This window comes from Drosophila subpulchrella, unplaced genomic scaffold (assembly GCF_014743375.2).
Source record: "Drosophila subpulchrella strain 33 F10 #4 breed RU33 unplaced genomic scaffold, RU_Dsub_v1.1 Primary Assembly Seq41, whole genome shotgun sequence".
NCBI classification, from domain to species: Eukaryota; Metazoa; Arthropoda; class Insecta; order Diptera; family Drosophilidae; genus Drosophila; species Drosophila subpulchrella.
The window spans coordinates 130,950-155,140 of record NW_023665629.1 but is presented as its reverse complement, the minus strand read 5'-3'; the positions used below and the strand labels follow the sequence as shown (position 1 = coordinate 155,140).

The 24,191-nt window shown below is 44.7% G+C and overlaps 1 protein-coding gene across 1 annotated transcript; it reads right to left on the bottom strand.

Moving 5' to 3' along the window:
* Positions 1 to 1,080: 1,080 nt before the first annotated feature.
* On the bottom strand, positions 1,081 to 1,665 carry LOC119562260 (early nodulin-75-like). The gene has a single exon (XM_037875436.1). The coding sequence runs from the start codon at positions 1,663 to 1,665 to the stop codon at positions 1,081 to 1,083; it is 585 nt and encodes a 194-aa protein (XP_037731364.1).
* Between the last annotated feature and the right edge of the window lie 22,526 nt (positions 1,666 to 24,191).

The window sequence follows — 24,191 nt, the reverse complement described above, 5'->3', positions numbered from 1 at the left end:
TGCATCAGCGGTGGGTTTCGGCATTCTCGTGCGAAGTGTCCAATTTCTCCGCAGCGGTGACAAGCTCGGCCGATGTCAACCGGTGGTTCCGCTGCCTGGGCGATCATCCCGTTGGATATCGCCGGCCTCCTGGGTCCAGAGGGCGTTGGAGCGAGAAAGTTCTGGGGTCTAGGTGCGGGTCTTCCGCTGCTCTCCCTGCCTGAATTCCAGCTTGCGGTTGGAATTAGGGCTGCATGTCGAACGGGGTCTCGATCCCGTGCGATCTCGAACGCAGTTGCCAGTTGGGTAAGCCCCTCTAGTGAGGAGAACTCATGTCGCCGTATGAAAAGCTGGTACTCCGGCATCAAATTCTCGTAGATCCGCTCGAGCTCCTGGTCTAGTGAGTACTTGGCGCGTTGCATCATCAGGCGTAATTCCACTACGTATATTTTGAAGGGCTCGCCCACTTGTTGTTGCCTGGTCCGGATGGCATCTTCTAGGCTCTGGTAGTACCGCGGAGGCAAGAAAAACTCCAGAAACTCTCTCCGGAAAGTTTCCCATGGCTCGAACACTGCCGCGGATATAGGGCTGTGCGGAAGATGGGCGGCTGGGTTGGCGGCCGGTATCTCCCGTCCAGGACTTTTCCGTAGGTTCCCTAAGCAGGGCACGGGAAGCGTGTGATCCTCGATTCCGGGCATCGGTGAGGTGGCCCGACTGGTGGACGTCCTCTGGGTGGGTGCTTCCGGGTATATTGCCTCCAGTGCGGCAAAGCGCTCTCGTAGAGCCGGGCTGTGGTCTCCTCCGCCGATAAATGATGCCAATCGTGGTCGTAGTTCGTCTACTTGGCCGTTCGGGTCAAGTCCAAACTCTTTTAGCAGAGCCTGCAGCTCGTCCTTCCGGCGGTAGACGATCCACCTGACCCCCATGTTTGCGGTCGTGGAATCACCCCCGGATGCGGTGAAAAACCTGTCCTCTTCCAGTCCGGCAGCTGCCGGATCTGGCTTTGATTCTGCGTCCTCTGACGTTTTCTTTCCCGAGACACCGGGCATACGCGCGGTGGCGCTGCCGATGGCTCTGCTGGGGATCACTCGGTGAGCGCTCCTAGTGGCGTGACTGGGCGCTGGGCGCACGGCAGGTGCTGCTTACGTGCGGCACTGGCTGACCGATGTGGTTGCGGCTGGCGCTCCCGTTGGCGCTCGGTGAGTGCGGCTGGTGAGCGGCGGCGCTGATCGTTGGGCGCTCCTGGTGGCGCTTGTAGCGTGGCGGGTGCTGCTGATGGGCGCTGCTGGTGGCGCTCGGTGGGCACTCGGTAGGCACTCGGTGGGTGCTGCTGGTGGTGCAAATGACGCCGCTGAGGGCGCGGGGCCGCTCGTTGCGTGCTCCTGGTGACGCTCGTTGTGTGGCTGGTGACCACGTGTCCGGCGCTGTTGTTGGCGCTGCTGTTGGCGCTGCTGGTGGCGCTCTGTGGGCACCTGATGGCCACGTGGGTGGCACTGCGCGGCGCGGGACGCTGCTGGGTCTGCGCTGCTGATAACGCGGCTGGCGGCGCGGGTGACGCTGCTGGGCCGCTCTGTGGGCGCTGCTCGGGGCGCGGTATGCGCTTGACGGCTTCGTGGGAGGCCACGTGGCTATGTGGCGCTCCGGGAGTGGGTTGTCGTTGGCGGGCGCAGCGCTACGGGATCCCATACTCTAACTATTCCTGCGGTCTCCTATCTTTCTCTAAATCTCGTCTACTGGACATGGGTCTTTAGGCCATGCGGTTGGTGGTAAAAACCCAACTCTCCTGAAGGATATCTAGTCATCCTTATTCGTCCCTGTTCGGGCGCCAAACTGTAAGGACTTTTTTCAAGGGCTGGGATAAAACTCAGTCCGGCCAGGGTCCTCTACAGTTAAATTTGTAGAAAAGTATTGGGGCAAAACTGGACGGGGAGTTGCCGCGGGGATTTGTGGGGAAAGGAGGCCAGAGTATCCGCGTTGCACCGAGTAAGCAGCTCTAGCGCAACACGGCACCCGAAAGGTATAGTGGAGGGCGGGGCTGCTCCCGGCGAAAGTACTAACGAAACGAGTGGCGTAGCCGATCCCTGAGAAAATACCAACAAAACTGGACGGCGTGGCCGTTCCCTCCTGGATGTGCGACTCACAAGCTACTGGGGTAGGGGGTAGGGATCCGAGGGGAGGATGGCCGGAGGCGACCCTTCCCTGTGCTCCCTGTGGTCGATCGAGTGGTCGTTTGCACTGAGTAAGCTGCTCTGGCGCAACACGATTCCCGACCGGCACAGATCACTGCACGTGGCTCGCGACTACCTAAACCGTATTTTTGGCGGGGTTCCCAGGAGAGGGTGGCCAGAGGCGATCCTTTCCTGTGCTCCTTGTGGGCGATCGGGGGGTCGTTTGCACTGAGTAAGCAGCTCTGGCGCAACACGATTCCCGACCGGCACAAATCACTGCACGTGGCTCGCGCCTACCTAAACAGTAATTGGGGCGGGGTTCCCAGGAGAGGGTGGCCAGAGGCGATCCTTTCCTATGCTCCTTGTGGCCGATCGGGTGGTCGTTTGCACTGAGTAAGCAGCTCTGGCGCAACACGATTCCCGACCGGCACAAATCACTGCACGTGGGTTACACAAATTCACCCGGCCACATACTTCTTCATTCTCTCTTGTCTTTATTATTCGCTAGTACTACTACTACTACCCCTACTCGCACTCAGTCTGACCGCTATTGTCTGTCCCACTTTTATTTTATTTTTATTTTATATTTTTTTCTTTTTGTTATCTCTTTAGATTCTTATAGTCAAATTATTAGAAAAAAATTGTTTGTAAAATATTGTTTTTTAATTTGTGTAATTTTAATTTGACATATTCTAAAGTCATCACAAAAGTATGCTTCATTTGGTTATTTATTTATTTATTTAAGTTCATAGTAAAGTTTACAAAACTAATCCTAACATAGGGGGTAGTGTTAGCTACGAGTCCTTCGACTACGTATTTATGTAAGCTACATTTATATTTCTATAATATATTTTAGTTCTCATCCGAAGGAAGTGCAAGAAATGCAGCATACCTTTATGCATACTTAAGTCCTCCCTTATGAATGACAGAAATCGTGAACATTTTTTTGAGACGAGCCAAAAAAGTTCATATTTCTCTTTTCGAAATATCGATATTTTATTCGATTGTTTGGTTTCAGAAATAAAAGAAGAGGGAATGAATAAAAAAAGTAGATTTTAGATTTTAGGCAAACTAAAATCAAATATTGGCGCGCAAAACGTACATTTAAACCTGAAGAAGTCAAAATACGGCATACTTTTGGCCATTCTTAGTAAAGCTCATGAAAATGGTTCGACTTAAAATTAAGCCTTCATTTTATTATTTATTTAACAAATTAAGCTTATCATACAATGTTAAACTTAATACTAAATTTCCGAGCACTGGCTGCGGAGGCCTTCGACTCTAAAAAAAAAAAAAACTAAGGCAAAACCGCATCGAGTCGGCGATGAGCGATCTGATAGTCGAGGTACTCGTCTATAGCGTTCTTCCTTGTTTTTAAATAAGTAAGATTGCACTCTGGTGTATATAACTTTGTGTAAAAAGATTATTGTTCTACTTTTCATACATTCTGCCAAGCTTAGATCAAAAATTTTGTAAGCAAATTGAGTTACATGATCAGGTCTATGCAAATTAAATATAAAACGCAATACTATTGTATGCTATTTTCAGCTTATGTTGGCTTGCTACATCACAATTAGCATAGATCTCTTGACCATAGAAGAGTGTGGGTATTAAACAAGAATTCGCATTTAGAAGACGCACATTAACAGGTAAAGAACATTTAATTATTAGTCCGTATGTTTTGCCAACAGCTTTGTTTACGTGGTCAAGGTTCTATTAAATGTGATACCCAAATTATTGTCGGTTTCCACGTACTCAATTGGTGTTTTTTCAATCATCAGGGGGACTAGTTCAGTATTGCATAATTTCATTTTAAAAATGATTAAGCACTTCGATTTTAATGGATTGATGGCAAGACCGTTGTTTTTTGCCCATTTATTTACTTTGCCAAGCTCCATTCTACAAATATCTAAGCACTCACTAATTCTATTTAAGGGACGACTAACATACATCTGAACATCACCAGCATATAAATGGACATTACATGTCGACAGCACAGACGGAAGATCATTTATATATAGTGTGAATAATAGTGGTCCAAGAACCAAACCCTGGGGTACACCACGCATCAGATAGGCAAACGAAGAACAAATATTTGACGATACAACATATTGGCGACGATTTTTAAGAGAGTTTTGGAGAAGAAATACAAATTTTTTAGTTTTGAGCACAGGATTTCATGATTTACTGTGTCAAACGCTTTGCTGTAGTCCAGCAATAGTAAGAAGGTGACGAACGAGTTGACCGTCTGTTGACGAACACCTTCAGTTATTTTTAAGATGGCTGAAGTGCTGCAACGATTTTTTCTAAATCCAGATTGATGGTCATTTAAGAGGCTATTGACAGATATAAAATTATTTATTTGTGATGCGAAAATATTTTCAAACACCTTCGAGAGGTACGGAATAATAGATATCGGCTGGTATTCTTTGTTTGATTTAGGTATTGGGATAATTTTGGCGGTTTTCCAGCAATCCGGGAACGTAGACGTGGTAAGAGCCGTGATAAATGTGTGCGTAAGGTAAGGGATAAGTTTAGGAAGTAGAATTTTTATAAATTTAGGATGAATATCGTCAGGTCCAATTGCGTTAGACTTCATTTTAAGAATATTACCTAAAACATCACATTGCACACTGGGCCAGAAAGTTAATTTTTCGGCCAAAAATCTGTAATTTCTTTCCTGGGATAGTTAGAAGGATGCAGTTTTTTGCGTTTTTCTCCTAAAAGATTGAACTTTTCAACGAACTAAAAGTAAAATTCATTGGATTTTTATATGGTATAGATAATCCAAGCCGAAATCGGAAAATTTTACGTACTTTTCGGTTTTTTATTTTTAAAAAATAACTAGAAGACCCACTGAATCCATTTTCATACACAATTTAATGTGAGAGAAAACAAATTAAAAAAATTAAATCCACTATAAAATATTATGTCGTGTAAGATTTATGAACCGTTAAAAATTGCTACTTTCGGTGACTCCCACTTCAACATTTATTTAATAATCGACTTGACCAAATTTTATATTTTTTTTCTTTTGTTATCTCTTTAGATTCTTACAGTCAAATTATTAGAAAAAAATTGTTTGTAAAATATTGTTTTTTAATTTGTGTAATTTTAATTTGACATATTCTAAAGTCATCACAAAAGTAAGCTTCATTTGGTTATTTATTTATTTATTTAAGTTCATAGTAAGGTTTACAAAACTAATACTAACATAGGGGGTAGTGCTAGCTACGAGGCCTTCGACTACGTATTTATGTAAGCTACATTTATATATTGTTATAATATATTTTAGTTCTCATCCGAAGGAAGTGCAAGAAATGCAGCATACCTTTATGCATACTTAAGTCCTCCCTTATGAATGACAGAAATTGTGAACATTTTTTTGAGACGAGCCAAAAAAGTTGATATTTCTCTTTTCGAAATATCGATATTTTATTCGATTGTTTGGTTTCAGAAATAAAAGAAGAGGGAATGAATGAAAAAAGTAGATTTTAGATGTTAGGCAAACTAAAATCAAATATTGGCGCGCAAAACGTACATTTAAACCTGAAGAAGACAAAATACGGCATACTTTTGGGCATTCTTAGTAAAGCTCATGAAAATGGTTCGACTTCAAATTAAGCCTTCAATTAAAACTAAAATTACTGAAAACTAAGGCAAAACCGCATCGAGTCGGCGATGAGCGATATTAGTAAATTAATCAAGGAATTTATTTTTAATGTAATGACTCCATTTGGGGATGGCACTCAAAAGCACTCGAAAAGCAGAAAAAAGCAGTAAAAATCAACGAAAAAGTTTCTTTTAGGAAACAAGTAAGACATACAAGCTATTTAATATCTTTTACTTGTTGAAAATAATGACTTCTTAAAGTTTTGTTATTAAGTCGATCAGCTACATCAGCATCTTTGACTTCCAGATTTTTTTTCATTTCAATCAATATTTGATTAATTTTTTACTTTAAAAATACGGTAAAAGAAAACTACTTGCCCGAATTCTTTGAAATTTTGGCATAAATTAGTTTAATGTATTATCAAAAGGACTCCATACTCAGTCCGGTCATTTTCTTAAAAAAAAAACGTATTTTTGGCCAAAAATCTAATCGACTGGCCCAGTGTGCATTGGTCAACTCACATTAATCTAAACCTAGTATCACAGATGTTTTCAGGTACTGAGTTCAGGTTGGTTGTGACCTCAGGAACTTGGCATTCTGCTAATTAAACCCTTTACTCGTAGAGTAACAGGGTATACTAGATTCGTCGGAAAGTATGTAACAGGAAGCAGGAAGCGTTTCCGACACCATAAAGTATATATATTCTTGATCAGGATCACTAGCCGAGTCGATTTAGCCATGTCCGTCTCTCCGTCTGTCCGGATGAACGCTGAGACCTCGGAAACTATATGAGCTAGGCTATTGAGATTTGGCGTGCAGATTCGTGAGCTTCTTACGCAGCGCAAGTTTGTTTCAGCAGAGTGCCACGCCCACTCTAACGCCCACAAACCGCCCAAAACTGTGGCTCCTACAGGTTTGATGCTAGAGAAAAAATTTTAATTGAAATGTATTGCGGCAATACCTATCGATTGATCAAAAAAAAGGTTTGTTACGCCCACAAACGGCCCACAAACTTCAAAAAATCGTAAATATGAACGTGGATATCTTGGAAACTATCAAAGATAGAGAATTGGGATTTTAGATTGAGATTCCGTAGCCTTGTGCGCAGCGCAAGTTTGTCATGCGAATATGCCACGCCCACAAACCGCCCAAGCCTCTGCAAGGGTATAAAAACAAATCTAATAATGTGTTACGTGTTCTGCTGAAGTGGGTTGGATATAAAAGATTCACTAGTTTCAGACCTAGCGATTCCATGTTGCTGGTAAGGTGAGTTTCCGGCAGAATGTCACTATTAATATCGCCTGCAAGGATTACATCAGTGAAGTTTACTGTAATGTGTGTCAAAATATTGATTAGAGCATCATAATTTGTGTTGCAGTGCGGAAGTAAAATGCAGCCAATTAACAGATTTTTCTCCATAATCGGGTTTTGTATTGTGTGTTGGCAAATAATTTTGGATTTTAATTTTTTGTTTACATATATAGCAACTCCTCCCCCACGACTAACACGATCAGAACGGTACACACTATATCCATATATACTATCGATATTAGCCCATATATATCGATATTAGCCCATCGCATAGACTCTGGACAAACCATGTTTCAGACACGCATATAACATCAATTTCCGAATTTACAAACATGTACCTAAACTTCATTTTTTTTGGCATGCTTTGGGCATTTATATGACAAATCTTGAGACCAGGTTTCTGCTTTGCTAGGATGCACAGAAGGGCACGACTATTTGCTGTTGAGTTATTCAGATTTTCTTCCATTGTGAACAGTTTTAAATTTCAAAAAAAAAAAGGTGTGCAACCAGACAAAAAAAACTACTAAATTAACAATGCGACTGATCCTAAACATATGACTAACAGGAAATAAAGATATTAAACTAATTTGGAATCCTAATATAGAGATACAAAATATTTGAATTACGAAATGAATTATTCTCTAAAGCGGCATCTCTGCTTGAGTTGATTTCGCCCACATCTCTACTCAGATCAGAAAGCTCATTAGAGCTTTGCACGTAGTAAGCCTCTCCTCCATCTATAGGCTTAACAAATAAGTCTCCACGAGTAAAGTTGGCCGCTACGTATATAAATGCCGGCGAGTCAAAACCGATCAGCTGTAAGCTCAGCTGCGATTTGGTTGTTTGTCAGTGCACTCATATCGGCCGCAGCAGAGCAACTTTTTACGCACGTGATACATTTTTATTATTATTACTGGGCCAACAATTGAGTTTCTTTGGCGCGGTTGGACTCGAAAAACATACCTAACTCGCGGAAGAGGGGTCAGGTGTATTGAGAAACAAAGGCGATTGAAAAGGGGGTGTTCAAATTTTTCCCCTCGAATTGCGGTCCACCATGAGAGCGCAGGTTGCATGCAACATCCGCGCCCTCCTGTGCATTTCACTTTGCTGCCAGTTGAGCATCCAGTTCACACACTTGTTGTTTCAGTGTATTCACCTCTTTTGCCTCGGTTTCCAGCTCTCGCACTCGTTTCGAAAGGTTGTGTATTTCAGTGTTCATTGCATAGAATTTCGCCTATAGAGTGTTGAGAAAGCGCTGACCGATTTGACCGCTAAATGATCACAGACCACAGGCGGTTTATAGTCCGATAGAAATTGTTTATGGTTTTAGATTTTATGGACTTTTTGAGCAAGTGTTTCGGGAGCCCTGCAAAAACGCGACTTTCCTTTTTCCTTGGATTCCTTCCGATAGCTCTGAAACTAAGATACAAGTTTGCGTAGAAATGGACAGACGGACAAACGAATAGGGCTAGATCGACTCGTATTGGATGTTTTCAGTCCTGAAAAGTGGTACCATAAGTCATATACAACATGAACCTTAAATTAATACTTCAAGCTCATTTTTCCTAGCCATACTCCCAATAGAAATAACGCAAAAAAAAGCGTATACTCGTGAGACCGGCAGCGCACTATGTGTAAAAATCCCGAAACTGGTGCATAAACCTATTTATTTTCTTAATTAAATTTTATCAATGGTCCATACTAATCGATCCTAGAGATCTTCATTTTAAAAAATCCGCGTGTTTTTTGCCCATAGTGCAGCGGCGAAACCCGCTGCCCCCGTACATTCCCACTACAGCACTAGAAAAAGGAAAAAATGACTATGACCGCCGGTACAGTAATTAGTATACCCCCTCACTACAAAAAGTATGGTGAAATTGAAAAGCATTTTTCAAGCCATTTCCAATGGTATAATTTTCAGTACTCATAAAACTTTCAAAAAAATCATGAGTAAGAAGTCGAAGGTAGGGGGTTGTGTCGGATTTGTGGGTATGCTTATATATATACTTATCAATACCCTTCTACATGCCAAAAATTATTCAAATCGGTTTATTCATAAAAATGTTATAACCAAACAAAACTAAATAAATCGAAAATTCAATAGAGTGCGAGAGGGATGGAGATATATTCATGCACCAAATCGGCTGCCCCACTAAGGTTTCACGCTATGTGGCGTGTTAGTGAAATCTCGAACACAGCCGATAGAAATGAACGATAGATGGCGCTTTTGTGTGGTGTGCAATCTCGCACTCCCTTTAGCTGAGTATTAAGGTATCTGATGGGCGAGGCCGTCGGCTATAGCGTTTTCTCATGTTTTCCCTTAATATATCGGCTCTAAAGTTGTTGCAATTGGAGTCGATAATGGGAAGGACTTTATCGATAGGTTAGGTCGATAAGGCGATAGCTGCAGCAGCGGGATGGATCTCGCGGGCGATCTGGCCATTTGAGGATTAATCCCGGTTCGCTCTGAGATTACCTTAAATGGCACTCATGTGTCCGTCCAATGGCCCAATTTTGGGAGAGGCCATGTAAAATGGCGGGGGTGGGATCGATGATGATCGACAGATATTAGTATAGTTGCAGCCATATTGTATAATCAGGCAGATGTAGCGGGAAGTTCTAAGATACATTTTTTGTGCTTAAAACTAAATAAAAGTGAGTGATAGGAAATATAACATGTTAGTTCGATATTTTTATACCCGTTACTCGTAGAGTAAAAGGGTATACTAGATTCGTCGGAAAGTATGTAACAGGCAGAAGGAAGCGTTTCCGACCCCATAAAGTATATATATTCTTGATCAGGATCACTAGCCGAGTTGATCTAGCCATGTCCGTCTGTCCGTCTGTCTGTCCGGATGAACGCTGAGATCTCGGAAACTATAAGAGCTAGGCTATTGAGATTTGGCGTGCAGATTCCTGAGCTTCTTACGCAGCGCAAGTTTGTTTCAGTAGAGTGCCACGCCCACTCTAACGCCCACAAACCGCCCAAAACTGTGGCTCCTACAGTTTTGATGCTAAAATAAAAATTTTAACTGAAATGTATTGTTCTCATCAATACCTATCGATTGACCCAAAAAAAGTTTGCCACGCCCACTTTAACGCCCACAAACCGCCCACTAACTTCAAAAAATCGTAAATATGAACGCGGATATCTCGCAAAATATCGAAGATAGAGAAATGAGATTTCAGATTTAGATTCCGTAGGCTTGAGCGCAGCGCATGCTTGTTACGCGAATATGCCACGCCCACTCTAACGCCCACAAACCGCCCAAGCCTGTGGCGCCCACAATTTTCATGCTAGATAAAAAATTTTAACTGAAATGCATTGGTCTCATCAATACCTATCGATTGATTTAAAAAAAACTTTGCCACGCCCACTCTAACGCCCACATCGCTTAAATCTGTCTACCGCCGGTAGGTGGCGCATTTCAATCTCGCTTTGCTGCTTGCATATCTCCATTTTCCTTTGGTCCCTTGAGCTGAGTAACGGGTATCTGATAGTCGAGGTACTCGACTATAGCGTTCTTCCTTGTTTAATAATCATCTATAGGGCAGCCGGGGTCCCAACACAAAAGGATATTAACTAGGGAGTTCCACGGATTTCTGCGCGATTTCGCCATACATACCAGTCACGATTTGGTTGATTTCGGTGTCAGTTCGACCCGCACAGAGGACCAGCTTTAATCACCTTTCACAGATTTAGACCCGAGAGCCTTATTTGTCCTCGCCGTTTGCTTAGAATCAGAAGGGTCGCGAGTATTTGTTAAATGGTATAGTTTACAGCGAAGGTTACGTAATATTTGGGCAGTCCCTTCTTTTCTCCTCAGGATTAGGTGACCCGAGACGCGCGCATCGCGTGTGCTCCTTTTGAGGGCCGTGTTTCCAGGCGAGCTCTACCAATACGTGACTGGTAGAAAATAAATTTCGGCGGCACCTGAGGCATTTTCCCAGCACCAAATCCTCTGCTTTGACCGCGCAGACATTAAAGACGGCGTCCAAGTGTTTGGTCTTGAAGGCTGAGGAAGGATAGATCGGTTAAGAGGAGCATGAATATAAATGACTGTACTTACCATATTCGTTAAATATTTGTAAAACCCGCAATGTATGAGTAAGTTGTCCCAGTGGGGGAGATGGAACCGTCGTAGTCGCGACGAGGGGCTCCGGCCGACCGAGAATGGGTTGTGCCCTGCAGCATCTTAGAGGCATTCATGGTTGGGTGGGAGCGCTTGGCTAAGACAACGATAGCCACCATATTTAGCCCATTTTCCCGTCAACATTTGTAGGTGATTACCTTTGTTAACGTTTTGTTCTTAGTGACCGATGGTTTAGTGATGTGAGACAGCGGAGCTGTCAATGTTTTATGTTGCGAGCTGTGGCATTAGGGGTACTCTGCCCTGGGATACGAGCTAGCGGCACTACCACCGAAAAATATGCAGTTCGTAAGAAAGTCTCTAGCCAATATTTTGTTGGTCAATGTTAGACTGGAAATCAAATATACCAGTTTTGTCTATTTAATGTTCCAATTATGTCTGTAAATACAGCCAAAAATTGTATTGCTCTCTCATTTTAATAAACTCATATCCTATATTAATGACAAAACTTTGCGAACAACTTTAGTCTTAAGCTTATTAATAACATATATTGCCACACCACCCGCATGACTTCCCCGATCTGCACGAAATACATTGTACCTATTCCACGATTATCGAATCATAAATATTTGACGTAAACTAAGTCACTGTAACGAAAATAACATTCACATTTGAGTTGACAAACACTTACCTAAATTCCATATACTTTCTTTGCTAAGCTCTGTGCATTAATACGATATATGTGTAATTCTGATCTCTGCTGCACAGGAACCCGTAAAATAACTCAATTATTTAAATTTGTTAGTATTGAAATAAATTTTAAAAATATTGCATCTGGAGATAAATGAAATCTAAAACCAATTTTAATTTAGGAGTCAGAAATTCAAAAAATGCATCGTAAAAAAAAGTATTAAATTTATATAATCTGCAGGTTGCAAATAGCGGACGAAATTTTTATTGGAGGCCAGGTGTTAGCTGTTTGCCGAGGAGTTGGAGGCGCCGGAGGACGGCTACTTCACCGATTCCTCACTTAGCAGAGCGATATTGACGAGGACGACACGGTGGTGGAGGGCTCTACTTTTGCCAGTCCTCTGACCAGCGCGTCTGGGGGTCTTCCATTTCAAAGCCAGACTGTAGTTCCAGGTTTACCGCTTTGTTGTCTTCGTTACTATAATTACGAGTCAAAAATATACTTAGATGCCTTTTGGCCAAAATGCCGGTTCGGATTTGATATTTTTTGGGAACCAGCATAAGCTTGTATTCTTTTGTTACTACTCCGCCGTCAGCCAGGCGGAGCAAGAGGGCAGCTGACGCTGCTTTACTGTGGTGGAGGTTTATCTGCAGGAGTCACAGTTTTGGCCGGTTTGTAGGCGTTAGAGTGGGCGTAGTGGCGAAACAATCTTTCGTTGCGCAGGAATCTCTAGAACCTTCAATCTTGCAAGAATATATATACTTTTTGGGGTCGAAAACGCTTCCTGCTACCTGTAACATACTTTCCGACGAATCTATTAGACCCTTTTAGTCTACGAGTAACTGGGTAACGCATCATTTCCCTCTTTCAGTGAACGGTCTTTTTTTTGTCTTCCGCTCCGAATTTTTGTTCTTTTTGTCCAAAAACCATCGGGGCTTAATTCATATTTTCATACATTTACAAGTATATGATTTAATATTCATAAAAGTAATGACAATTTGTATTTATAAATAAGTCAATGATCATTAAAAAGATTGAGACTTTAAGAATATAACAATTCTTTTTTCACGATCACTTTTTCACTTTTACTTAAGTTGTGTTTGACGTAGCAGAGTATCCCACATTAAGACTATTTTTGGTAGACTAACTATTATCCTCGATCATTTATAGTGTTTGAAGTGGGCGTACGATAATATTGAAGATGAGAAGTGCATATTTAATTTTTTGTAAGTTCGAAATCAATATAGGTAATGCTAGTAGGTTACTAGACTATTCGACTATTCATTGGTTAGAAGAGATGAGAAGTATTTATATTGAAAACAAGAAAGAACGCTATAGTCGAGTGCCTCGACTATCAGATACCCGTTACTCAGCTAAAGGGACCAAAGGGAAATGGAAATAAGCAAGCAGCAAAGCAAGACTGAAATGCGCCACCTACCGGCGGTAGACAGATTTAAGCGTTATGGGCGTTAGGGTGGGCGTGGCAAATCGATAGGTATTGACGAGACCGATACAGTTCAGTTAAAATTTTGTATCTAGCATGAAAATTGTGGGCGCCACAGGCTTGGGCGGTTTGTGGGCGTTAGAGTGGGCGTGGAATATTCGCGTATCAAAATTGCGCTGCGTACAAAGCTACGGAATCTAAATCTGAAATCCTGATTCTATATCTTTGATAGTTTCCGAGATATCCACGTTCATATTTACGATTTTTTGAAGTTTGGGGGCGGCTTGTGGGCGATAAAGTGGGCGTGGCAAACTTTTTTTTAAGTCAATCGATAGGTATTGATGAGAACAATACATTTCAGTTAAAATTTTTATTCTAGCATCAAAACTGTAGGAGCCACAGTTTTGGGCGGTTTGTGGGCGTAAAAGTGGGCGTGGCACTCTACTGAAACAACCTTGCGCTGGGTAAGAAGCTCAGGAATCTGCACGCCAAATCTCAATAGCCTAGCTCTCATAGTTTCCAAGATCTCAGCGTTCATCCGGACAGACAGACGGACAGACGGACATGGCTAGATCGACTCGGCTAGTGATCTTGATCAAGAATATATATACTTTATGGGGTCGGAAACGCTTCCTTCTGCCTGTTACATACTTTCCGACGAATCTAGTATACCCTTTTACTCTACGAGTAACGGGTATAAATATTTGAAACAAGTGTAACCAATAGGACACCATCAAATCATAGAATATAGGAGAGTGTTGGTTAGAAGAGGTCGCACATACTTTGCTTGCAGGTGGGAAAGGAAAGATCATTTTTTATACACACCATCATACTCAGGTAGCCAATAGGGGAGAGTTTGGAAAAAATCATTTCGACTTTGGGAAAAATCAAAAATTTTCATTTGTTGAATTTCGAGAATGCACATCTTTGGGTAAAAGAAAAGGAAAAAACAAAGATTTTTTCTTGTTGAATTTCGAGAATGCAAACTAAGTGAATTAATTAAAAAAAATTTACGTTTATTTTTTATAATCACTTATTCACTATTACAATTTTTCAATAGGTCGAACTTATTTTATTCACTGCTCTTATACTTTTTTCTCGATTTACTCTACTGCTCGATTCGGATATCAAAAACGGACTGCCTGCTCTCTAGTTCAATGATCAATAATTAAACCTCGGCTTAAGATATTTATCCCCAAAAATTGATAAAGAGAATGACTCAAGAGACTCGGAAAATAGGATGATGCAATTTACCTATTAAATTTGAAGTCCAAACTTGGCCGGAAATTGGTGTTTACATTAGCGGACTTTTAGGGATCGCTTTGGGGATCTTTTTGTTTACGTTAGCGGATTCAGGGCTCGCTTTGGGGATCTTTTGTTTACGTTAGCGGATTGGGCTTGCTTGGGACTCCGATGTTTAAAATATCGGCTTGGATGTTTACAGCATCCGGTTTGATGCGGACTGCGTGAAATTGATCTGGGTGGGAATGATTTGGAGGCCTTGTTGACAGAAACAGCTGACCACGGTTTTATCTCGGGTCTGTCAGAGTTATTTGAAATTAGCTCTCGGCTCAAAGTTGTTTATAAATTGGGTAAGAGCCCCTAAATAATGTGTCATATAACTCCCCCTATTCTAAATTGAATCGTCCCGATACATTGGAACTGATGGGTATATTTGGGATTTGCGCGTGGACACCCTTCGCGCCCTATCCGCAAGCCTAGTTTTCCTGTCTCCTCCGTAGTTTTGGGACTCGCGCGTGGACACCCTTCCCGCCTTATCCGCAAGCCTAGTTTTCCTGTCTCCTCCGTAGTTTTGGGATTCGGGCGTGGACACCCTTCCCGCCGTATCCGCAATCCTAGCCTTGCCGCCACCTCCGTAGTTTTGGAATTTGCGCGTGGACACCCTTCCCGCCTTTTCCGCAATCCTAGCTCCTTCGTCATTCTGGGGATCGTGCGCGGCCCCGCCCTCGATCTGCCTAACGCCCGCAAAGTATTCTCCCGGCCTGGCCTCGCCCGAAGGTCCAGCCCGGTGGATTGTTCGCCTCCGACGCGAAACCCAAGACTTACGCCCGCAAAGCATTCTCCCGGCTTGGCCTCGCCCGAAGGTCCAGCCCGGTGGATTTTCGCCTCTGATGCGAAGTACAAGACTCCGACCAGCCCGTTAGGTCACAGCCCAGGAATCGGACTTTGCATAACCAACGTCGTCTGCCCTTTTCTTCGACGTAAATAAGGACCTCCGGTGAAGACTCTCCTCAAAGTTACCCGTTCCCCTGTGGAGTGCAACCCTCTAGTCCGGTGTCTCGGTGATTTACAAATTTTCTTGTAAAGGACTCTTGGATCCGACTGAGATCTGTACCCCGGCCGAGAAAGCCTCCTTACAACATCATTATCTGTAACTTGAAACAAATTATTTAATATTATCTTTATGAATCGTACGGTTTCTGTTATTTATAATAACTTTATTGGGGAGATTTTCCTTAACTGCTTGTTTTTTATATCTATAATTAAGCTTGTTTCTTCCCCGTGTTTCTTTTCGTAAATTACCTCTCCTACGTGATAATTCTTATTTTGTCTATCTTTATTGTGAAAATGCAACATTTTCTCTCATGCTCATCTTTAATGCAGCAAGCAATTTCTGTTAAGGTAGGGTGTGCCCTTTCTATTTGTCCGTTGGACGTACTATGTCGAGGATCTACAAAGAATAGAGATATCCCATTTCTTTGTGCAAAAAATTTATATTGGGATGAAGAAAAACTTGTTTCGTTATCTATCATCAAAGATTTGGCTAATGGAAATTGTTGAAACATTTCTGAAACAAAAAGTAAAAAAAAATCTTCTTAAGATTGATATTAAATTTTCTAGAGTGTCATACTCTATTAGATGTCTAGTACTTCCGAATATGTTAATCGATTCATGTATTGTATACCTCCCCGTTGCTATTAGCAATTGTTTCTTAAACTGGTTTAAGGGTTTTCGGGTTTCTTGTATAACATTCTCAAAACTACTCTCTGCTGAATGCTGAGTATTTTGATCTGAGACCGATTCATTACTTTCCGTTAAGTTATTAATTTGGATCCTTGATAAAGCGTCCGTAACAACATTTGTTGCTCCTGGCTTATAAATAATTTTACTTTTCAATAAAGGAATACCATCTTTTCATTTCAATATTGGGATTTTTTTGAGAATTTGAGAATGAAAGAGGTTGGTGATCGGTATAGATCTCGATGTTGTTAACCCCATATAAGTAATTTCGAAGATTTTTAAAAGCCCATACTATGGCTAAAAGTTCTTTTTTATTTGTTTCGTATAATTGTTCAGTTTTGGTAAGAGTTTTTGAAATAAATGTAATTGGTTTTCCTTCCTGAGAAAGAACAGCACCAATTGCCAAGTCAGACACGTCAGTTGTTAGGGTACATTTTTAAACCCGTTACTCGAAGAGTGAAAGGGTATACTAGATTCGTCGGAAAGTATGTAACAGGCAGAAGGAAGCGTTTCCGACCCCATAAAGTATATATATTCTTGATCAGGATCACTAGCCGAGTCGATCTAGCCATGTCCGTCTGTCCGTCTGTCTGTCCGTCCGGATGAACGCTGAGATCTTGGAAACTATAAGAGCTAGGCTATTGAGATTGGGCGTGCAGATTCGTGAGCTTCTTACGCAGCGCAAGTTTGTTTCAGCAGAGTGCCACGCCCACTCTAACGCCCACAAGCCGCCCAAAACTGTGGCTCCTACATTACCTATCGATACCTATCGATTGATCCAAAAAAACTTTGCCACGCCCACTCTAACGCCCATAACGCTTAAATCTGTCTACCGCCGGTAGGTGGCGCATTTCAATCTCGCTTTGCTGCTTGCATATCTCCATTTTCCTTTGGTCCCTTTAGCTGAGTAACGGGTATCTGATAGTCGAGGTACTCGACTATAGCGTTCTTCCTTGTTAATTATAGTCCGGTTGTACTAGTTCTACTCAGTGTTGCCAACATTTGCTGAGAAAAAAAAATGTTTTCGGCGGGGCAAGGGTGGTAAAAAAAAGCTGATTTTTTTGCCAAATAAAGCTGAAAAAAGCGCAAAGATTTTCAAACAAATTTTGCTATTATAGAAAATACAAATATCTGTATTATTTGAAAAAAACATGAAAAAAAGAGCACCAGTTTTATCCTTTAGCTTTCTATTAAAATGAGTTCAAAATAATGTTTTTTTAGTGTTAAGGATTATATATTATAATATATTTAATATGCCATCTTCAACATCAACCGTATCATTCTTTATATCCTTTTCATAGGCCTCTAATGTGCCTATAAGCTTATTAAATTCTAAGGGGTCTACGCAACATTTTTGTGCCTTCGCAACCCATATCTGTAATCAGATTAATTATATACACAATATTGAGTTAAGAGTGGTAACGTCCATTCTATTTCTCAGTTTTTATTTTACAGTATTTACTTGGCTAAACGAACGTTCTACTTCAGCGTGGCATGGCAAGGACAACATCTGAATCGCAAACGAAGATAATTCAGAAAATCGTTCGTTGCCCCCAGAGTCATTTAAAAGTTTTACTTCCGCCCAAAACTTTATTGTATCGTCAATGCTCAAGATATATTTATTTATTGTACTCTGTTGCCAAAAGTTTCAAACTTAAGGTACAGGGAGGAATCGGCCATAGTTACTAAGACTTTCGGCCGGACTAAATTGTTTTTACAGGTTTACTTAATAACTAGAATCTTACATATGAGTGGGAAGAGAATGAGATTAACAATTTAAATGAGTTGAAGTAGGTTAGCTGATTTGAGAAAGTTAAGAATTTGCTGGAGATTTTCATATGAAGGGTCAATTAAGAGATCAGATAGTTTTATTGTGTGGAGTTGAATAACTCCCCACAAATAGAGACAGCAGCAGATGGCCGGCCGCTTACCAGATACGCGGCGAATTCGCGTAGTAACGGCACGGCGAGGAAAGCGAGAGAGTTTGGAGACCAAGAGTGGAGATCGAGAGAGTTTGGAGACCAAGGATGGAGATCGAGAGAGAATGGAGACTTCGCGGGCAGAGCGAGAGTGCGAGTGTGCAAAAGCGGATAACGGAACTCCACCGGACTTTGGACTCTCCCGTGAACTTTGGACCGGGTGAAGAAGTGCCACATCTCGGCAGTGGAGTGGCACACAGGCGTGCCACAAACATCATGGGAATCAGCGGGACGGCAGCAGTGGGCGGAGCATCGATTGGAAGCGGTACGTGAAGGACAAGTGGGTCAACCAGGAGGCACGGACTTTGGACCCGGAGTAAAGAGATCCAGCGGGCCGTGCGCAAAAGGGAAATGACGGTTCCCGGAGGCCCTATATAAGGCCGCAGAGCGCTGGCAGCTGGATCAGTCGATCACAAGGAGTCAAGATCACTCAGATACCAAAGTGAACAATCAAACAACCAGATAATCTACAAGGGAGCAACAGCAAGTCGAGTCGCCAGAGAAGCAGCGCCGTGGGAGCCTACAAGGAGCAAGATTGCTACGTCGAGACGTTCGGGATTGGGATACCAGGAGTCTCCGAATTGAGACACAGGTAGCTGAGATCCAGAGGGCATCACACGGCTAGGTTAAGGAGGTCGATTAACCCTGTCCACAAAGTCCTGGCGTTAGACCTGGAAAGAGTATAACAAGCCAGAAGGGAGAGCGGTCGATCGGTAAGGTCTCGAGTGGAATTGTCCAGGAGAGCCCTACGGATTCGACTTGCGAGGTCCCGGAGCGGCGTGCCCGAACCACGAGTATAACAAGCCAGAAGGGAGAGCGGTCGATCGGTACGGTCTCGAGTGGAATTATCCAGGAGAGCCCTACGGATTCGACTTGCGAGGTCCCGGAGCGGCGTGCCCGAACCCCGAGTACCAAAAGCCACGCGGAAACGTCCCGGACAAAAAGCAAAAAGGTGAGGCTAGGGTGGAACGTTCGTTTACACTAGGCGTGGAAGCGAAGTAAGGCGCGAGGCAGCTTCCTGGCGTTCCGCCTTGACTGTCCGCGCGGGCTGAGCAGAAACCCCAGTGGGACCATCCGGGACAGAGCAAGGGACAGGCGGCGGTGTGTCGAAAGGAGCGATCCTGGAGAGCGCAGCTTCTGTTCACCCTAGTCTGAGAACGGTGACGCTTCCCTAAGCCCGTACGGCCGATACCCCTCGCGAGTCCGAGTCGTTACCAGCAGTCACCAAGTCACGCGTGAGAAGCGAACAGCGAGCGAGCGTCTTCAGGAAGCTGCGAGGATCTTCAGGGAGCGGCGAGGATCTTTAGGGAGCTGCGAATATCTTCAGGGAGTTACAGGACTGGAGCACCGAGTCATCAAGGCGAGAGGTCGTCGAGTCAATCAGGACCGTCGGAAGCACCGAAGGTCACAAGCAACGAGTCAAGGCCAACCAAGCGACTAAGACACTTGTAATAATATAACCGCAATAAACCCAATACGAATTCTGTGCTTTCTCACTGAGCTAGTGGGCGGTCACGTTAATATAAATTTGGTGGGATGAACACACAATATACTGAGCTAGCCGCACGAATCTCGTAGCGAGCAGACCATAAAAATCAGTTCGTTACATCTGGCGCCCAACGTGGGGCCTAATGATCATCACCCTAAGGATCATCAAGGAAAACTGCACCCCCAGTCTAAGGATCTTCCAAAGGGCATACAAAGTGTCGGACCTGGACACGCTGATGATATTAGCAGACGAGTATGAAGAACTCGAAAACTCCTGCGTTCGCGCAGGAAAACAAATTCTCTAAGAACAAGTCGGCATCGCCAGCGCAGGTAACATGCAGAAGATGCGAAGAGACAGGAATCCAGGAGACACGGGGAAACGACCAATGGTCGCCACCTAACCGAGTACCACGGCAGCAGGAAACAGGAGCACCACGCGGAGGCCAATGGACACCACCACAACAGCAACAGATGCAACCAGCAAACAATGTTTGGAGGCCACCAAGTACAACACAAAGGCCTCGTGAAACGACACACATCACAGACCCCCAGGAGGCCTGCCGAAAGTGCGGCGGTCATGGGCACTGGGCGCGGGGATGTCGGCACCAACGCCTGTTGTTCTGCTGGGTGTGCGGGAGAGTAGGCGTCAGGAGCGTTGAATGCTGCCAGCAGACGGGAAATGCCCAGCGATCTCAGCCGCAGAGAGGCGAGCGGGGGTCGCAAGATGCTACCTCTCCAAACTAACGGGAAAGCTGATCGAGGAGGAGCAGCAGTTGTCCGCAGCGGTGACGATTGGTGGGGGCACATACAAGGCCACAATCGACACCGGGGCAACAGCAAGCTTTATAAGCAAAGAGCTGGCGGACGACCTGGCTGCCATCGGAAAAATTACGAGGATACGACGGCAAGTTAGGTTGGCAGACGGAAGATGTGGCGGAATCGATGAGCAGCTGGAGGTGGAAATCGCGTTCGGGAACAAGCGACTGAGCATGAGCCTGCTGATAATACCAGGGGTAGTGGATTCATTGGTGTTGGGATGGAACTTTCTAACACAAGTCGGTACCGAAATCAAGTGCGCTGGACACGAAGTGATAATACCGGCCAGGAGTCGTCACAAGGGAAGGCTCGAGGAGAAGTTGTCGGTGGCAGTCGTACAACGGGCAAGCGAAGATGACGACAAACCAATAAAGCAGCGATACTATCCCAAGAATCCGAAAGTTCAAGGGGAGATCAATGCGATGGACGAGCTTCTCCAAATGGGATACATAGAACACTCAACAAGCCCATAAAGTTCTCCCATCGTGATGGTTAAAAAAAAGACGGGCAAATGGAGACTGTGCGTCGACTTTAGGCAAATAAACGCCAAATCTGTAAAGGATGCCTATCCGATGCCCCGAATAAATTATATTCTCGACCAACTGAGGGAAGCACGTTACATCAGCAGCTTGGACCTAAAGGATGGGTATATACGGCGCTTACAGTGCCGGGGAAAGGTTTATTCCAATGGAAAGTAATGCCATTCGGACTTCATTCGGCGTCTGCGACCTTTCAACGGGTGCTGGACCGGGTGATCGGCCCCGAAATGTCGCCGCACGCATTTGCTTACCAGGACGACATCATAGTGATCGGGCGCTCGCTGGAAGAACACAAGACCAACCTAAAGGAAGTGTTCCGACGACTAAAGGAGGCAAATCTGAGATTAAACCCGGAGAAGTGCCAATTTTTCAAGAAAGAGCTGTTAAATCTCGGTCATCGAGTGACTAGCGAAGGAATAGGCACGGATCCGGAAAAGGTAGCAGCCATCGCCGAACTAGAACCACCATCGACAGTAAGAGAGCTCCGACAGTACCTGGGCGTAGCATCATGGTACCGGCGGTTTGTACCTGACTTGGCAAAAATAGTCAAACCTCTCAACGATCTGCTACGCAAGCGCAATAATTGGGTGTGGACACAGGAAAATCAGACGGCGTTCGAAGAGGTGAAGGCAAGACTCGTTGCAGACCCCGTACTGGCGTGCCCGGATTTCGACAAACCATTTATCTTGCAATCTGACGCGAGCGACGGCATCGGGGCAATCTTGACCCAGGAAACTGAACGAGGCGAAAAGGTAATCTCTTACTCAAGCCGAACGCTCAACGGCGCTGAGAAGAATTACTCAACGACCGAGAAGGAGTCAATCGTCTGGGCAATCCGAAAGCTCAAGCCGTATCTGGAAGGTTACCACTTTAAAGTAGTAACCGACCACATGGCAGTGAAGTGGCTCAACAGCATAGAGAGCTCTTCAGGGAGGATCGCCAGATGGGCCCTGGAGTTGCAGCAGTACGACTTCGAAATAGCGTACAGGAAAGGACAACTCAACGTGGTGGCAAACGCTTTGTCAAGGCAGCCACTGCCGGAAACGCTTCGAGGGCTCAAGGAGACGTCGGCGGCGGAAGCTTCTGCAGCATGTAGCTGGATTCTGGAAATGCGCGAAAAGATAAGGACCCAGCCGCAAAAGTATCCGGACTACGTGATGGAGGGTAACACCCTGTACAGGAATATACCTCATAGAGCGGGCAGCGAAGATGTTGCAACATGGAAGATGTGCGTCCCGAAAGCTCTACGGGAAACGGTGCTGAAGGAGAACCACGACTCACCGGCGGCTGGCCATATAGGAAGCCGAAAGACAATTGCACGACTGGCAGCCCGGTACTACTGGCCAGGAATGCACAGAGACGCCCGAGCCCACGTGCGAGGATGCGAGACATGCATGAGATTCAAGCCGAATCAGATGCAAATGGCTGGGAAAATGCTTACGCAGGTGCCAGAGGAACCATGGGCTACGGTATGTGCGGACTTCGTCGGACCCCTGCCGCGTTCGAAGCACGGCAACCAAATGCTGCTGGTATTGATAGACCGGTTCTCCAAGTGGACTGAGTTGGTGCCGCTGCGAAGCGCGACGGCCGAGTCCCTAAAGTATGGGGAATCGCGAAGTATGGGGTCCCCAAAATAGTCATAACGGACAACGGAGTCCAGTTTACCAGCAAAACTTTCAAGAGATTCCTGGCCGAAATGGGAGCCAAGCTACAGTTCACAGCTCCATACACCCCACAGGAGAACCCGACTGAGAGAGCCAATAGGACGGTGAAACCAATGATAGCGCAGTTCGCAGGGCAGAACCAAAGAGACTGGGACGAAAAATGGCCAGAAATCATGCTGGCAGTAAACACGAGCGTTTCAGAATCCACAGGTTACACACCGTCGTTCATTACCCAAGGCAGAGAACCAAGACTACCGAGCGCCCTATACGACAGAGAAACCGTAGGGACCGGACGACCGACAGAGACCCCGGAAGAGAAAGCAAACAAACTCAAACTGTAAGGCGGAACCTGGAGAAAGCATCCCAGGACCAGGCTAGGCATTATAACCTAAGGAGGAGGCAATGGACGCCAAAGGTGGGTGACGTCGTGTGGGCCAAGGAACACCACTTATCAAAAGCGGCCGAGGGGTTCGCAGCAAAATTGGCCCCAAGATACGACGGACCTTACCAAGTCATAGGTTTTGCGTCACCAGTAATCTGCAAAATACGACACATTAACACAAAGAAAGAGCGGACCATCCACGTAAGCGAGCTGAAACAGCAACAAACGGAAAACACAAGAGAGCGGCTACAGCAAGCAGACACAACAGACGCAAAACAACATTGAAAGTCCAAGGATACCCCCAAGGATGCCCAAAGGATACTACGGAAGGAGTCCAAGGATTCCTCCAAGGATGCCCAAAGGATACTACGAAAGGATTCCGAGGATACCTCCAAGGATGCCCAAAGGATACTACGAAAGGAGTCAAAGGATACGTCCAAGGATTCCCAAAAGGTACTACGGAAAGAGTCCAAGAATACCTGCACGGATTCCCAAAGGATACTACGAACAAATTCCAAGGATACCTCCAAGGATTCGAAAGGGATACTACAAACCGACTCCAAGGATACTACAGGGCATCTACAAAGGCGCAATGAAACACATAAAGGACATCAGGAGAACGTTAAGAACACAAAGGGAGCGAACCAGAGCGTCTAAGGTCTCGATTGGGACTGATCGGAGGAAGGAAAAAACACGCATCAAAAGTCTGCCGAAGGAAGGGGGAAGACGGCACAGAGCAGAGAGCTGTACCGTAGATCTGGGTAGTAAGAAGGAGAGACCGATGGAAATAGCGGGATTGAGCAAAGAGGAAGGCTCGGAACCGAGGTGTCGTTAAGGGGAGCCCAGCCTCCAGCTGAACAATCAAAATCGACGAGCATCATGAGCACACGCATAACCAGATGCGAGGCGCGCAAAATGATGGCTGCCCACCAGCCGTCCGGAGGATCTAGCCCGGGGCAAGAATGGTTGACAGCCCGGCCTACCCGAATCTCGCGGCGGATCTCCGGGCGGGGCGTCCCCGAGCCGGTCATCAGCTCCGACAGC